The 16336-nt window shown below is 33.8% G+C and overlaps 1 protein-coding gene across 2 annotated transcripts; it reads right to left on the bottom strand.

Annotated features, from left to right (window-relative positions):
• Positions 1-4448: 4448 nt before the first annotated feature.
• LOC132716570 (macrophage mannose receptor 1-like) lies at positions 4449-14156 on the bottom strand. 2 transcript variants are annotated; one of them, XM_060699872.1, is made up of 11 exons: positions 14038-14156; positions 12730-12839; positions 11143-11253; positions 9741-9813; positions 8942-9208; positions 7892-8170; positions 7105-7254; positions 6678-6749; positions 5915-6199; positions 5360-5545; positions 4449-4536 (listed from the first exon to the last, which is right to left on the bottom strand). In XM_060699872.1, exons 2-11 carry the CDS (start codon positions 12835-12837, stop codon positions 4505-4507), a joined length of 1563 nt encoding a protein of 520 aa, XP_060555855.1. In that variant the 5' UTR covers positions 12838-12839; positions 14038-14156; the 3' UTR covers positions 4449-4504. The 2 variants fall into 2 exon arrangements, with proteins under 2 accessions (XP_060555855.1, XP_060555854.1); XM_060699871.1 differs by lacking the exon at positions 14038-14156 and adding an exon at positions 12959-13085.
• Positions 14157-16336: the final 2180 nt, after the last annotated feature.

The raw sequence follows: 16336 nt of genomic DNA, 5'->3' as shown, positions 1-16336 counted from the left end.
GTCATCGGATTATATCCTCTGGGTTTAGTTTCAGGATAAACAAAGAAGGGGGTCATCATTGTTCCATCTGCTGACCCACAGAACATTACAGTAAGACGCTGTTTACTGTGACCACCAGACAAATGAGGCACTTGAGTTGGGTGTTCTGCTCTTGTTGGGCCAATGACTTTGCCGGATATACTTCCCATACTGAACCCTGTTTAATCAGCATTCCATATGCGGGTTGACTTATCAATCAATCCTTTCAATGACAAAAACTCTCTAAATGAACTGTACCATTTGTCTGTCTTCTCTTTTGTAAGTTTAGCTCTACAAGTTTCCAGTTGGGTTTCAGTTCTCATTTCAACGATGTGACTATTACGCCTCATGAATGCATAGTACCAGTCATATCCAGGCCTATTATTTGCAAATGGTGTTTGTTCAGAAATTAGTCACCAATCAAAAGAAACAAAGTCCAAAAAATCTCCCGGCTTTAACCCCATGCCTCGACTGGCCATTTCTTTCAGCCAATGTGCTACGCCTCTTCTTCAGTTTTAGTTAAAATCGGCTGTGGACCATTTCGACTATCTAATTCAACCTCTCCAGAAAGACGCCTATCTAAATAACCATAAGATAAGCCATACAGTTCTGATGCTTTCCTGACAGTTACCTTTTTTTTTTCCTATGGCCAGAATTGCTCTCTTGCACCGGAGTGATTCCCAGGTGAGCCCCTGTTGTACTTCTTTTTAACTGCGTTTGCTTTTTTGACAGCTGGACTCTGATGTTTTGGTTTCCCCATTTCTGAAAATAAATTACATATTTAAGTGCGACTGATGTTATTTGAAATTGTTTTAATTTCACCATACAACAGGAAATAAAAAATGAAACACATAAATATATTTTGCATGAATAACTCTGTCAGTCTGTTAAATAAAGTTGTAATTTAAATACATTCAGATAACATTCTAACAAAAAATCACATTTCAAACAAATAAATCCTCAATAAATCAGCTATAATTCAGGAAAAATATCCCAATTATCAAAACAGTAACACATTTTAATTTACAACATTATTAAACATCAATTGTGACTTGAAATCAGCTGTTTTGACAGTCCAAAGTGCTTTTGAGAATACCCCCAGTATGGAAGGTCACGTGATCCGAAACTAGCCGAACGACTGCTTTCATTTCATGGCATGTGACTATTGTCAAGAACAGGTGATGGTATTTTCGCTTATTTTGATTGACAGAGGACACGTTTGTGAACATTTTGGTATATAAACATGATGTATTGGTTCAATATTTACCGATTCACGAGGCCCTGTTCACAGAATCGCCATTTTTATCCCGTTCTTTTTCTGGAGTAAATGTAAAGGTCACTTGTCATCAGTAAAAAAATCATGTCGTGAAAATCGCTTTTGGTAAATAAATAACCGACAATTTCTCCAGAAAAGACCATTCTTTCAAAATCAAACAACCATTTCAAGAAATATTTACCACATGTTTCACAATTTTATTAGTTTACTGACAGTGGTCCGGAACTAACTAAGATCCGGAACACCCTTAACGACTGTATTTGTATATCATAAAGGGTTTATTTAGTTTTTTTTTTGGAAAACCGACTATTTTTGTCAAAACGATTTAGATCTATTCTCTATTGTATAAAAGTAATAAAGAAAATGATCAATCGTAAAAATATTAACGTGATACTGAAGGAAAACAAGTGTGCACATCTCATTTCCCCTTTTTCGCAGCGAACTCATTCCTTTGCTTTATAGACAAGTAAATGCACCGAAATACTTCGTTACATGGTACCATTTAATAAGCATGTATCAACTATGATACATAGAACAGCACGTGGCAAGGTTAATGATATGCATGGGCTATTTTTAGATTACCTCACCAAGAAGTTGAATTGCGTTCAGTAGATCTAAATATAACTCGATCATGCGTGATTTGGTAAGCAGGACCACGTACCCTTTGAAGACGGAATAATACTACAGTCACCATTCTCTATTGTATAAAACTAATACAGACAAAAAAACAATTATAAAAGAAACTAACTTTTGCGTCTTGAAAAACAAATGAAACGGAACAATTTCGTTTATAATTTATGACGGTTTAAACCGATAAATCAAGTAAAACTAGAAATCCTATTTATATACACAAACTGGGATTACCGAAGTAACTAAAATAGCTTAGATTTCCGTAATATTACTTCGCAGTATGACAGAATCGCCCGAATTGTCACGATTGCAATCGGAACTACATCGGCTATTATCATTAATCCGAAGACTAACGGAAAAGGCCGAAAAGTTGCGATTGGCACGATTGCAGCTGGTTTCCCGTTCAATCATGCACCAACAGATGTAAGCAGAAAACCACTTAACCGGAACAAGTTTTCCACATGAAATGGTGGCTGCAAGCCAACAATCATAAATAATAACAAGGTTAGCTTTTAAAAAAGCTAGTAGCGACTCGCTTCGTAATTTCTTTCCAGGGGCGTGTTTAAATGTAAAAATGACAGTTCTGTTAGCTGAAAAGACTTCAGCGAACATCAAAATAAAAGTGACATATAAAGTTAAGGAAACCAGTTCTCTCAGTTTAACAAAGAGGAATATGAGTATATATGAAGATGCATGTAAACAGATAGAATGAAGTCCCTATGTCTATGCACATTTACTATATGGCCTGTTGACCTTGACCAGAAAAAAATTGATTCATAAAAATGTCTCTTTATACGAAGTTAAGTTGTAATATGTTATTTAGTATTGGAATAAGTGACAGATACAAGTCCTTAAGTAAACACAAGTTGTCAATCAATTCAGCCAGAAAAGCCGGGATCCTATTAAAAAATAGGATCCCGGAAATTGACCAGTTCAAGAATATAGTTTTCAGAAAAGCCGGGATCATATTAAAAAATAAAGAGATCCCAGGAATTGGACAGGTCAAGAATATTGTTTTCAGAAAAGCTGGGATTGTATTAAAACATATAGGGATCCCGGGATTTGACCAATTCAAGAATATAGTCTTTGATTTTTCCAATTAATTAGGCATATAATTATAAGTATTGTGATTTTGTTAATAAATAGCTCTAAATATATCTATATCCTAAGTTAAATCAATTTAACTTTCATTACATACAATAAAAAAAAACTTAACGTTTAATGGCCTTTCATTACGACAATAACCAACAGAAATATAGTTTATTAGTTATTCCTCTATTATCTTATACGATCCCGGATCCCGGGCGTCCCGGATCCCGGCCAGTAAATACATACACTAAATACCGGAAAGGATGAAATGACCGGAAAAAAGGAAAATGAAAAAAATGCACAGAACCAGATGTCGTTTATGTTAATTAACCAAACGAAAACTTACTACTGGTGAAATCGCTAAATCAAAAGTCAGTGTAAATATGATTTACTGAAAAGAATCCATGAAAACAGTTTGAACAGTTTATTGAAAATGCTGGGCCTCATAGAGGCATCAGTCACATATACAATAATATATACATAATTATAGTATGACATATAAAGAGATATCCACGAAATATGCTGATGTATAACATGGCAAATATAAATCAAAAATGAAAGTGTTACATTATGAAAATAAGCTTAGTTATCAGTTACTTAAATGCTGAAATAATTTTTTTACAGAATACTGCAAGTTTTAACAATATACTCCTATCTGTGCTATTCATTAACATAGAAAACTTGATTGATTTAACATTAGTACTATACTCTGTAGTAATATATTTTTTCTATCAGTATTAAAGAATTGACAATTAAATAAATAATGATATTCATCACCAAGTGAGCTATTATTGCATAAATTACACACTCTTAATTCTCTTGGTATATTACAAAATCTACGAGAAAAAACAAACATTTTAATCATCATTATATCTTTTCGCTCAAAACAATACTTGCTGTTTTTTAAAAATGGCGTGAAAATTGAAGGTTTTTTGACGCTATATAAGATCAAATTTGATTGGCTAAATAATTTTGGATCCTAGCCCTGATAGATAAATTTTGTAGAAAGCTAAGCTTCGATTAAATTTTTGGATGGATTCGGAGTTTTAGGTTGTTTCTCAGTAAAATCCTAACGTAATACCGGCTCGCCGTGGCGAGCCGGCAAAAATCAGTCAGAAAACGAACTTGAGCATTTTATATAAAAATACAATGTAAAACAATTGTGAAAAGTTCTAGTAAATTGTTAATCCTATTTCCTTTTTAAACAGTTTAAATTTTATTGATATTGAAACCATAAATTGATATAATTCATATTTTCATAATTAAATACCCAATTGATCTTGAAATCATAGGGTTTCGAGTTTTAGAATACCCAATTAAATGGACCCAATACCCAATTCCAAAGAAAATGATGGAGTAATACCCAATTCACTTTTAAAGCTTATCTGTTGCTCTGGAAGGTTTGACACCATTTCAAATAAAGATGACGCAAATGTTCATTATGTTACAGAGTTTTTATTAACATATCTGATATTTTCTTACACAAAAAACTCATCCCACTATGTTAACAACAGTTTCAATTTCTGAAAAAAAAGATGGTAGAGGTCATTTGACGTGTGTGATATATAAAGAAAACGAAACACACAAGGAAATGCCGAGACTTTTCAGTAAAGTGAACGAAAGCTGACCCCCACCTGTCTTTTGTAATGTAATGTAATGTAGTATTCAGGCCAGAACATCATCAAGGATGCTAAGCTGAGCTTCTTAGGCCGATTTGGTAGACATGACTCTAGACTAGTCACTTCAGAGAAAAGCTATGAGATACAAGGGAATCCGGGAACCAGTCCCTAGCTCTTATTGAAAAGACCCCTTGGATCTTTTACATGCCCCGTGTATAGCACTGATACATGCGAGGATTACCTGGGCATATAACCAGTACAAATCTGGTTAGGTGAGAAACACTGAAACTGTCTCTGAAAAATCCCAAGGGTGTTACCGGGGACCTCGGGAGTGACAGCCAGTGGTCTAACCAACTCAGCTATCGCGCCACCTCTTTGAGAAACCAAGAGAAGGGTGATACTTTGCGGCCGCAGCAAAGCAAAACGTAAAAGTCTCACTATGTACATACTTGGCATGGATAATAATAAACTAAAGATCATCATATGAGCCGCGTCATGACAAACCAACATAATGGGTTTGCGACCAGCATGGATCAAGACCAGCCTGCGCATCCGCGAAGTCTGATCAGGATCCATGCTGTTCTCTTACGAACCATATAACAAGACGAGAAACTGATAGCGAACAGCATGGATCCTGATCAGACTGCGCGGATGCGCAGGCTGGTCTAGGTCCATGTTTGTCGCAAACGCATTACGTTGGTTTTGACGTGACGCGGCTCATACTTACTATATTGACAAAAGGCGTAGTGTGACTCTCCAGAATCATGACCAAATATTTCCTCGAATCCACACGGTACGTCGTCCCAGTAACCTTGCTGCTGTGGTACAAATACCACACAGTCTTCATAATTGTGCCCTGCTGGACTATTGTTGTCGTGTCCGGATATCCAATTTGTATACTGAACGGCTGTTCCTATCATAGAAATACATGTACATATATATCGAATTCTGATTATTGTCTTCCGAAATTACGGAGAAATGACTCATTATTTGTGTGGGACATGACTGCATTATGTGTATTATGTGAAAAAGGGTCAAACAGTTGGACAGTCATTGTTAAATTATTGACAATTATTGTCACACCCAATCGGGGAGCAAAAACGCACATCAATGCTATTTTGAATTACTTAATATGTTCTAACTATGACTTAGACTGTGTGATGAGGAAACAGTGCGATTCTAAATAACTCTTGTTTTTTTTACACATTTTTTTCTCTACCTTCGGGTTTTAAGGATAATAGAAAAAAACTAACATGGGCAATATTAAAAAGGGTTTACATACCGGCTGTCCATTGAAAGTGTCCTTCTGTCAAAGTATCGTGAAGTCCTATCCATACAGCATGGTTAGAATTATGACGCCGCATGAAACTCTCTATAAACGCTTGTTGGTCGGCATTACTTATGTGTGCTAAATGACCACCCTTTGCCTGACATATATTTTCACCGTGCTCCCAGGAAACCTTTGAGTTGAGAATGAGTTCATAGCACCCACGTTCGTACTGTCCAAGTACGGTCCCGTGAAACGCAGAATTACTTTTGATACTTCTTGGACAAAGCTGTATATTACCTAAAAACAAATCTATAATTAGATATTTACCGTATATCATGATTATTGTACGTTATCAACTATATTAACTACTATAAGAAGAGTTTACAGTTACGATATCTAAAATTAAAAACGATGATTTGCTTATGACTGGCTAAATAAACGAAACATATGAATACAAATACATGTATATAAGTCATATGATGAAATATTGACCATGAGAATTTTATTTCCAAAAACAGAAAGTTGTATTTATCCACATAAAAAGACCATCAACCTATGAAGTTCTTATTAAAAACTATGTCAAATGCGAATCGTCTTAGGTACCTTGAAGCCAACAGTGGCGGCACACCGTGAGCAACTTTCTTGTTGACCATTAATTGGCCTTTTTAATGCGGTTTATATTTAATATTTATCATAAATTTTATTCTCTTAGCAAGCAAATATAATGAATATATTAAATGATCTGTTTTATAATTAGTGTTTTACATTTACATACCATCTGTGAAGTTAGAGCTTATGTTTACAATTGACATCTGTGTAGAAATTTCACCGCCTGTAACTGCAGTTCCTGAAATGGAAAGATGTTATTGTTTTTGTTGCAAAAAGTGTTGCAATATGATATAACCAATCATTATACATGTATTATATGTATTATAAGATGCTTTTACAATTTTCACTGCATGTCTACAGACAATGAGGTACATTACAAAATTCACAACTGCCAGCATGTTAGATCGACACATACATAGAGCTATACAAGGTATTAGTATTTTCAAAAATGCAAGGAATCGCCAAACAGCTGGGTATTAAAAATCCTTTTTAGTGACAGACATATGTTGTGATATATAGGAATATAAATATGATTGTATATATTACCAAAATTGACAGATATAGGGATAAATATATAAGTGTATATATATTACCAAATTGACATATGTAAGGATACGCCTCGAACATACATTCACGATCGTCCCACCTTCCATCATGTAAATGCATATCCATAACAACACAGTCTTCAAGGCTGTCCGAGAAGTGGGTATGGTTTGCCCAATTAACAAAATAGAATCGTTCCCCTATAATGTAAAAATGTTGTCATGAAAAAGTGCCTGGTATATTTTTCATTCAATTTCATAAAAGCTATATGTAACTTTATTTCTAAACACATTAATTAGCAATGACATTAAGCATATTGCATAAAGGAATGGTAAATAATACTATATATTGTTCTCGTTGCCCTAAGAATTTAAGTTTGTTTTGCATTGATAGATATATCAATGTATAGCAATGCATTATATCTTCAATTATCAATTAAAGGTTAAAGGGACTCTACTGAGGTTTTTTTGACATGGCGGGACAGGAAATAATTTTTTGAGATTATTACTCCATTTGATGAAGATCTTAAGATAACTTATGTGCAAAATTTTAGATCATTAGCTCGCTCTGTTCTACCAGAATAATTATTATAAAAGTGAAAATTGACCCAAAATTGAAAAGCGTTTAAACGCTTTTCACTCAAATCGGACTGAGAATAGCACAAACATACAGTTTTCAATGTATTTCTTGTACATTTCTTAGTAATATTTTATTTATATTTCTGTTTTAAGTGATCGTGTTGATCTGTGCGAAAAATTAAAATTTTATATTTTTAGCCTTACAAACCTCAGTGGAGTTCCTTTAAGCTATTATACTTTGGTTCATTATGGCACTTACCTGACGACCATTTGAAATGTGCTTCATTTTGTATATCACTAAGTCCAATCCATATAGAGTGTCTATAATACGTTTGAAGAAAATTGTAAAGAAACTCTTGTTCCAAACGTGTTGATATGTCTACTAAATGACCACCTGCTGAGTTACAGTTTTGCTCCGCCGTTGGCCAGTGTTGATACATTTTTATTAAAGCATAGCAGTTGTTATCAAATTGCGCAAGGACTCCATGGTTGGATTGTGTAAATGTACGAACGGCATCCGAACACATGCTCGTATTACCTGGAATGTACAAAGTAGCTAATCGCAATCTTGAATTACCTGAAATGTACCTACCGGTATCCGCACATAAGTTTGAAGCAATTAAATGTACTTACCGGTATCCGAACACAGGATTGACGCAATAAAAATATACCAACCGGTATCCGAACACAAGATTGAAGCAATTGAAATATACCAACCGGTATCCGAACACAAGTTTGAATCAATTAAATGTACATACTGGTATCCGAACACAGGATTGACGCAATTAAAATATACCAACCTGTATCCGAACACAAGATTGAAGCAACTGAAATATACCAAGCTGTACCTATACGCAAGACTGAAGCAATTGAAATATACCAACCTGTATCCGAACACAAGTTTGAATCAATTAAATGTTCATACTGGTATCCGAACACTAGATTGAAGCAATTAAAAGATACCAACCTGTATCCAAACACAAGTTTGAATCAATTGCAATGCATCAGCCGGTATCCGAACACAAGTTGGAAGCTATTAAAATGTACCTTTCGGTGTCCAAACACAAGTTTGAAGCAATAGAAATTTACCAACAGGTATCCGAACTTAAGTTTAAAGTAACTGAAATATACCTTCCGGTATCCGGTATTCTGGACGGACGGACGGACGGAGAGCCAGACAACACCATTTCCATATCCAATTACGATTTCATGGTGTTAAGAGCCTAAGAGGTCTAGATGCTTTATAAACTCTCTTCGAAAGGTGTTATAAACTTGATGAAACAATAACGACTAATATAAATATTTATACCTAAGCTAAATGAATTATGTGATTTTGTTGTGGTAGCTTCAACAGAACCAATAGTAGATGTTTGTCGCGAAGTTTCTGTTGTTGGGTTATTGCTTTCTGTTGTAGTTTGCATTTGAGAAATTAGTGACGGTAAAGTGTGTGTACTTGTTGATAGTGGTTGCGTTGACAACGGTACTGCTGCTGATGACGGTGACAGAGTTGACACTATGGTAGTAGTTGTAGTTAGTGTTGTTGTGGTTGATATAACAGAATGTGCTACTGTCGTCACTGAAACGTTCAATCAGAGCAAAAAAGTTTACAAATACAAGAACAGGATTAAACATGATAAATTAAAATATGTACACGGGCACCATCAATTAATTCTTGTCATCTAAACATTTATCATATCAACAGACACGTTAATTAACGTAGCTTTGTAGAGCAGTTCATTAACAATTTCGAACACGGCACAAATACTACGCTGGTATTAACGTCACGTGATTTATTTACGTGATATTGTGATAACAAGTGATTGTCTAATGATATCTGTATGTAAAATGAAACATTTTAATCAAAGTGCACACTGTTTTCGGTAAAATAAGTTGACGAATTAAGGAGGCTTTAAAAGGTGTGTGTAAAGGTGTGCGTTAAGTAGGCGCGAATATGTAAACATGCGATACTGTATCATTTGCTTTCTCGTAAAATGCAGAAATCTATGTGCATTATAAATGGTGACAAAACAAGTCTTCTAGAAAAGATAAATTACTTTTTAAAAAAGGAATGTAAAGTTAAAAAGGCAAGAATCAATACAGCAGTATACCAGTGTCTTCCTCAGGTGGGTCACCAGGACATAGCTGCTCTTGTGTCTTTTCATCTATACGAATGTACCCAACCTATTGAAAAAATCAATCAATGAGAAAAATGATAATTTGTATATACATGTACTTAATAATTAAATGGGCTAATATGTGAATTAAAGTGACTGCCTCTAAATCCAGGGATCGTGAGTACGAGCCCTGCTCGAGTCAAAACCATGTTTCCTCCTTTGACACCAGCACTGTATTTTTCTCCCAAAGAATTAAGCGGATCGGAGGTTGGTATGCTATATGCACAGTCCAGCTTATATGACGTATGTTCAATCTTAAACAGAATCACTTGTATTAAGTTTCTAAAACTATTAAAATAACAGATAAACATGCATAATAAGAACGTTTGTGTAATGAGTTTAATGCGAATCCCGTCTAAGGTAATATTTTTTTTAAAAAATAGAAAAAAGGACCATTTAAAGACACTAAAAAGCGGCAAAACCTAAAAGTTTGATTCAGACTTTCGCAGATGTGTACATGTATACGGTGGTGAAAAACAACAACAGCAGTAATACGTGTTAAAATCCCTGAAAAAGCTGGAAAACAGCAACAAAAACAAACACACCACAATAATAGTTATCAATTACAAGCATGTTATATTTTAAAATACTTAACTGTTACATTGTTGCTTACATACGTTGCTACTGGATGATGTATTGAAAAATAAAGCCAGAATTTTGATGTATGAAATATGTACAATGTCATATATATATGGTATCCGCTTTATTGAATTTAATACTTTAATTCTATAACATTGTCATTCTTTTCGTGTATTTCAGTACATTTAGACTAAACCGTTTTCCTCATAGCAATAATTAGTTCTTCTTTAAGTTATGTAAAATAATAAAACATTTATTTCTTGGCCATTTCTTCATGAAAAATATAATGCAGGAAAGATGGTGTAGGCATAAAAAAAACACTCACATGCCAATTAAAAAAATCTTTGAAACATTTATAAGCAATCAAAAGTTTTATATGAGACATAAAAGCGAACGATCTTAAAGTTTTATATGAGACATATAAGCAAAATTTTACTTTTTTATATAGAATAAAAGAAAAAAATAAAAACTTATTGGACATATAACTACAATTAAAAAATATTTATTTTGATTAAACAATGTCTCAGCAACAAATTTAAAAGATGAATTTTTTCATTAAAATTAAAAAAGCCCCATGTTTCAAGTCGCTCCCAATTTAAACTATGGTGGCTGATTGGAAACGCTTTTTTTGGTTACGGTTTTTAAACCCCCTTTACCACTGTTGAAAACTGACATGGATTCCAGGAATTGGCAATTAAAACTGAAGATCACACTGTATCAGCAGATAAATAACTAAAATATTGTAAACAACACGTACCTTATGTTCAAATGCGACTTTATACCATCCTGGTTGATCTGGGGTCATATCTAGTTTCTGTTTACAATCAAACTCGTACATGTATCCAATAGGGCTGTTCTGTTCGCTGGTCTTTAAATGAGGAAATATGAGGGAGAAAAATCAACTTTGATTTAGTGAGATCGTACTGATTGTATTTAAACTGATGCCATTTATAAATTAAAACAAATATATATATACAGTAATAAAAAGTAGACAAAGCTCAATTTTTGTCTAAAACAAGACGCGTTGCCCGGTACATAAAAAAGGAAAATCTTAAAATCCACCCAATAAAGTATGCAAGTGCTTGGTGTAGATTTTAGAGACATTTAAAAGCAACACTTAATACAAATATAAGCGCAAGAAATGATAAAGAATAATTAGTTTTACAATATGGCTTAAGATAACTACTTTAAAAATAAGAATGTAGTTTAAATGATATCAACAGGGCAACAATGTTTGGCATCTCTATGTTAAAGGGACTCCACTGCGGTTTTATTCACGTGTAGGGACCGAATTCGAAAATATCTTTTCAAGATTTTTGTATAACTACATGTTTGTCTAGACCAACAACACATGAACAAATTTTCAGATTGTTCGCTCACTCCGATTCCCAGAAATATTCAATTTTTGTGCAAATTGGCCCAAAAAATGGAAACCGTTGCAACGCTTTCACTTATATCGGCCAAAATCGCATAAAAATCGAAAATCAATTCAATACTGTGTATATTTCTATATAATCTATTGCTTGGGTTTCAAATTAAAGTGGACTAGTTGAATTTAGAAAGTATTCAAAAGTTATTATTTTAGTCTATTGGACTAAGTGGAGTTCCTGTGACATAGCTAGGTCCAAATAAAAGGGTCTTCTTTCTGTACATGCATTTGTATCTAGATGTGTGTAAACATATGTCTTCGGTGTCCCCGTTAGGGCCATCGCGACACACACACGAACACACACGCACGCACACACACACAACGCACGCACACATTCACACACACACACGCGCGAATTGCACGCACACACATAACTCGAAACAAAGAGAACACGAAATCATATCGAGATTTCACCATCGTGGCTTCGTTTATTTCGTTTTTTTTTTTCGCCATCGTACTTTCGACTTTAACTCACAATACCTCCGACTTTATCACCATCGTGGTTTCGTTTTTTTTCGCCTTTTTTTTACCATCTTAATTTCATGTTTTCATTGTTTTGGTTTATGTGTGTGTTGCGATGGCCCTAGCGGGACACCGTTCATGTAACTACAATGTATATAACTAAGAATTTACTTCTCTCACCTCACCTCACCTCATTTCACTTCTCATCACTTCAATTCAGTTCACGTCACATATTTCACTTTATTTTTTCTTCATGACATATTTCGTTTCAACTAAGTTTACTTCACTTTTTATATTTCGATTTGTTTACCTCAAGTTATGCTTCTACAAGCCATATATTGCACAGAATAATCAATTATTCACAAGATAATTAAAACGTCATACATTCAAATACTATAATTGAAAAAACAAATAAATGTAAAGAAAAATGGAAATAAACGAAAAAGCACTCACTATTGAGAATACGCTTTTTTCAACAGCGTAATTACAGATACATGCAAAATCTCCAAATGCACGAAAACTAAACATAACTAACAAACTTGTTGTTGCTGCTAACCTCATTTCTAAAAAAGACGTTGGAAATAAAAGGTTACAAAGGTTGTCGATGAAATAGATGATTTTATAAAATCACTTTTTTATTCCATATACAGTATATTATATTGTATATGTAAAAATTACTTACCGAGCATTTTATTTTGTCTAAAGCAGTATGGAATTATGACCTTGTTTCTATACCTTTTATTACACCTAATCAATGTTTAGATAAGATGTCGTCAGAGGTCAATATTTTACATCAACTGTTGACATCTTTATGTTGAAATGCCAGGCATATTTCATTTACGAAAGTAAATCAGTGAATCTTATCATTGTAGTTCTAAATTAGGCAGCAGATTAGGATGTTCGTGAAACCAGACAGTCGGAGCAGCCGTACATAAAAAGAAAACATATTGGACACGGATGTCCACGTAAAATAACATTTTACTTCCAAGTTCAACGTTGACCTTGGCGTTGCGTAAGACACACACTCTGACTCTGTAACGACACCCGTCCGATATTTTAATAACATGCAAATCGAAAAGGGTTAAAGCAATTAGGAATGTGAACAATTTTTATTCGATTTAAAGTCCAACATTAGGTTATAACCTTAAGTAGCAAACATAGGTTTTGCGCATGACACACCGTCTGACCCAGATAAAGACAAATGCCCAATAATGTGACAAGCCTAAGGCAAACAGGATTTCACTTTTGACCCCCCAAAAACAACTTGAACATTGCATGCGACTTGACAGTTTTTCATATCCTTAATAGTAACCTGTTCAGTTTTTGCTTAACCTTTGTTTTCGTAGGTTTAGGTTTGTCAATACTGCGGCAGAAAATGTCCCAAAACATCCTTAAAACACCAGGCAATTTGACATGCAAACTATTGCTTGGTTCTTTCTTTGGAAATTAGCCAGAAACGATGGAAACCCCGGTCATTCGATGATCTATATGTGGCTATGTGTTCCATAGCCAACTTCACATGTCAAAAACATAAAAGACTAGACCTATTGATTCTATCATGACACAATATTTATAATTTCATGTAGTACGATCACTTAATTTTCATTGGTTTAAACGTATTTTTAACAAGTGAACAAAGTACATTTTGGGATTCGGCAGAAAGCTATAAAGCTTATGAGTGTCCTCTCCCATTGAAATAAAACTATTGAAAATTCTACTAGATCTATTTTTTCTTGAATGAAATCAATGTTTATCAATTACCTTTACTCTTCTATTTTTTCAATAAGTTACTTCCGAAGGCTGACGGAAAGGGCCGAAAACTGGTGGGATCGCCTATAGAAAAGCCGGGACCCGGGATCGTATTAAACATATAGTAATCCCTACTCTCGGTGTATTATTAATAATTTTTTTTGTTATTATTATTATTATTTGAATGTTTTTGTAGAGATTTCTGAATAAGTTTGATATGTAGTAGTTATAAAAAAATCTTTAAAAATAACGTATTTATTTCACAGACAAAAGCGTTAATTAATTGACCTCAGAATGTCACACACACAAAATCTTGTTTAATACAGAAAGTACATGTAATGACAATGGAAGTCGTTGTATATTGGGCATCAAGAGTGGTCCATCAAGAGTGCTAATATGCAATAAGAAAAAGTAAACAGTTGTCAATCAATTTAGCCAGAAAAGCCGGGATCGTATTCAACACGCTATGTAAACCCTTAATTCTCGCTACAATTAAACATGTCTCGGTATAAATCTGTATAGTTTACTATAAGCAACTCAAGAAAAGGGCGAATATTAAATACAAGAGCAAAAATGAAAATTTTAACGACATGATGTTATCTAAAATCTTTAAACTTTTGAAAAAAGGATAAATATTTCAAGAAATGATGTTTTTTAAAGCCATCTTTGTTAAAAAATCATAGATTATTTGTTCAGAATATTTGCCGATAATCGGCGCCATTTTGAAAATGCACCAAATTAAACATCAAATATTTGAAAATAATATCGTGAAATATTATAATATTTTTACATGATACGATTTAATAACATCTTTTCTCTGTAAAATCAATTTCTATTTTGTCATTGAACAATGCATAAATTTAAAAAAAGCTCATGAAACTCGGACCTATTTTCAAATATGAGCAGTAGATTTTTACCTTAGATAATTTATAATTTCGTTGCAAATCTATAGAATTGTTACTTTTAAAGTAAAAACTGATAATATAATGTAGTCAGAGTTAGTTTTTAGTATTTTTTTTTATTGATTTAACAAAATATTATGTTAATTATAATTTGATTTTTGAATGGTGCTGTGCTATGCTATATCACGTGACTCAACCGAGACAGCATTTTTCGTAAAATTGGTCTGTCTCCAGACCATTCTATTTGAAAGACCCTGAATATATAGAGATCCCAGGAATTGGCCAGTTCAAGAATATAGTTTTCAGAAAAGCTGGGATCGTATTAAAACATATAGGGATCCCGGGATTTGACCAATTCAAGAATATAGTCTTTAATTTTTCCAATTAATTAGGCATAAATTATAAGTATTGTGATTTCCGCATTTTAAGTTTGTTGATAAATAGCTCTAAATTTAATATATATTTATATCCTAAGTTAATTTAATTTAACGTTCATTACATACAATGAAAAATAAAAACTTAACGTTTAATCGCCTTTCATTGCGACAAGAATCAACACACAAATAGTTTATTAGTTTTCCCTCTATATCTAATACGATCTCGGATCCCGGGCGTCCCGGATCCCTGGATTTTCCCCCACCCCCGAAAACTGGGGAGAGACCCGAAAACTGAGTGAGATAGAGCACCACACTAAATACCGTATTCCGGTATATACCGGGCAATGCGCTTGAATCATAAAATGCTAAAATCTTGCCTTATTACCCAACGGAATGAACTTTAATAGGTCTAATTCATCTTTTCACACCGATTTATGTATGATAATGAATGAATAATGTAAAAATCGGCGAAAAAAACGACATTTGTCTATTTTGTGCAAGCGTCTAGAGGTACTGCTCCAATCCTGTAGTCTCGATTACCTGCCCCTGTTACTACGTGATATTTTGTAAACATGGACTCAATAGGCAATTTTAATTTAAAGCATAACATTCTTGTGAAAACAATTAACTGTGAGTAACGTGTTTTTTGTTGTTAATTTTAAACATGGGATAAAAAAATTGTCAAATTATTAAGAGGTTAATACACGGCAGGAGAGGGCCGGAAAGTGATAATCGGCCCGCAAAATGAATAATGGACCCGAGGGCTTTAGCCCGAGGGCCATTATTCATTCAGGGCCGATTATCACCTTCCGGCCCTCCTCTGACGTGTATTAATGTCTTTAATACACTTTGTAGATCTAATAGTAGCATTTTTTTTTAAAAAATACAACAACAAAGTTCTTTCGTTGAAATTCTTGTCTACTCTTCTACTGTTAGGATGGTCCCCTATGGTACCACTGTTCTTATTTTTTCCAGCAAATTGTACAAATAAAGAGAACTTGTATTAACTATTTTATTGAATTGTGTTTAGCT

This window comes from Ruditapes philippinarum, unplaced genomic scaffold, assembly GCF_026571515.1.
Source record: "Ruditapes philippinarum isolate M1 unplaced genomic scaffold, ASM2657151v2 ctg4884_1_1_1_1, whole genome shotgun sequence".
NCBI classification, from domain to species: Eukaryota; Metazoa; Mollusca; class Bivalvia; order Venerida; family Veneridae; genus Ruditapes; species Ruditapes philippinarum.
Note: the sequence above shows the minus strand (reverse complement) of the source record. Positions and strands in the feature narration are given on the sequence as shown.

Bases quoted from the DNA above. Each gene is read 5' to 3' on its own strand.
- LOC132716570 (XM_060699871.1), bottom strand. The intron at 9,814-11,142 runs GTACGTGTTGTT...TTTTTTCAATAG, and splicing joins AAGTCGCATTTGAACATAAG to GTTGGGTACATTCGTATAGA. The intron at 8,171-8,941 runs GTATAAATATTT...TGTACATTCCAG, and splicing joins ACATAATTCATTTAGCTTAG to GTAATACGAGCATGTGTTCG.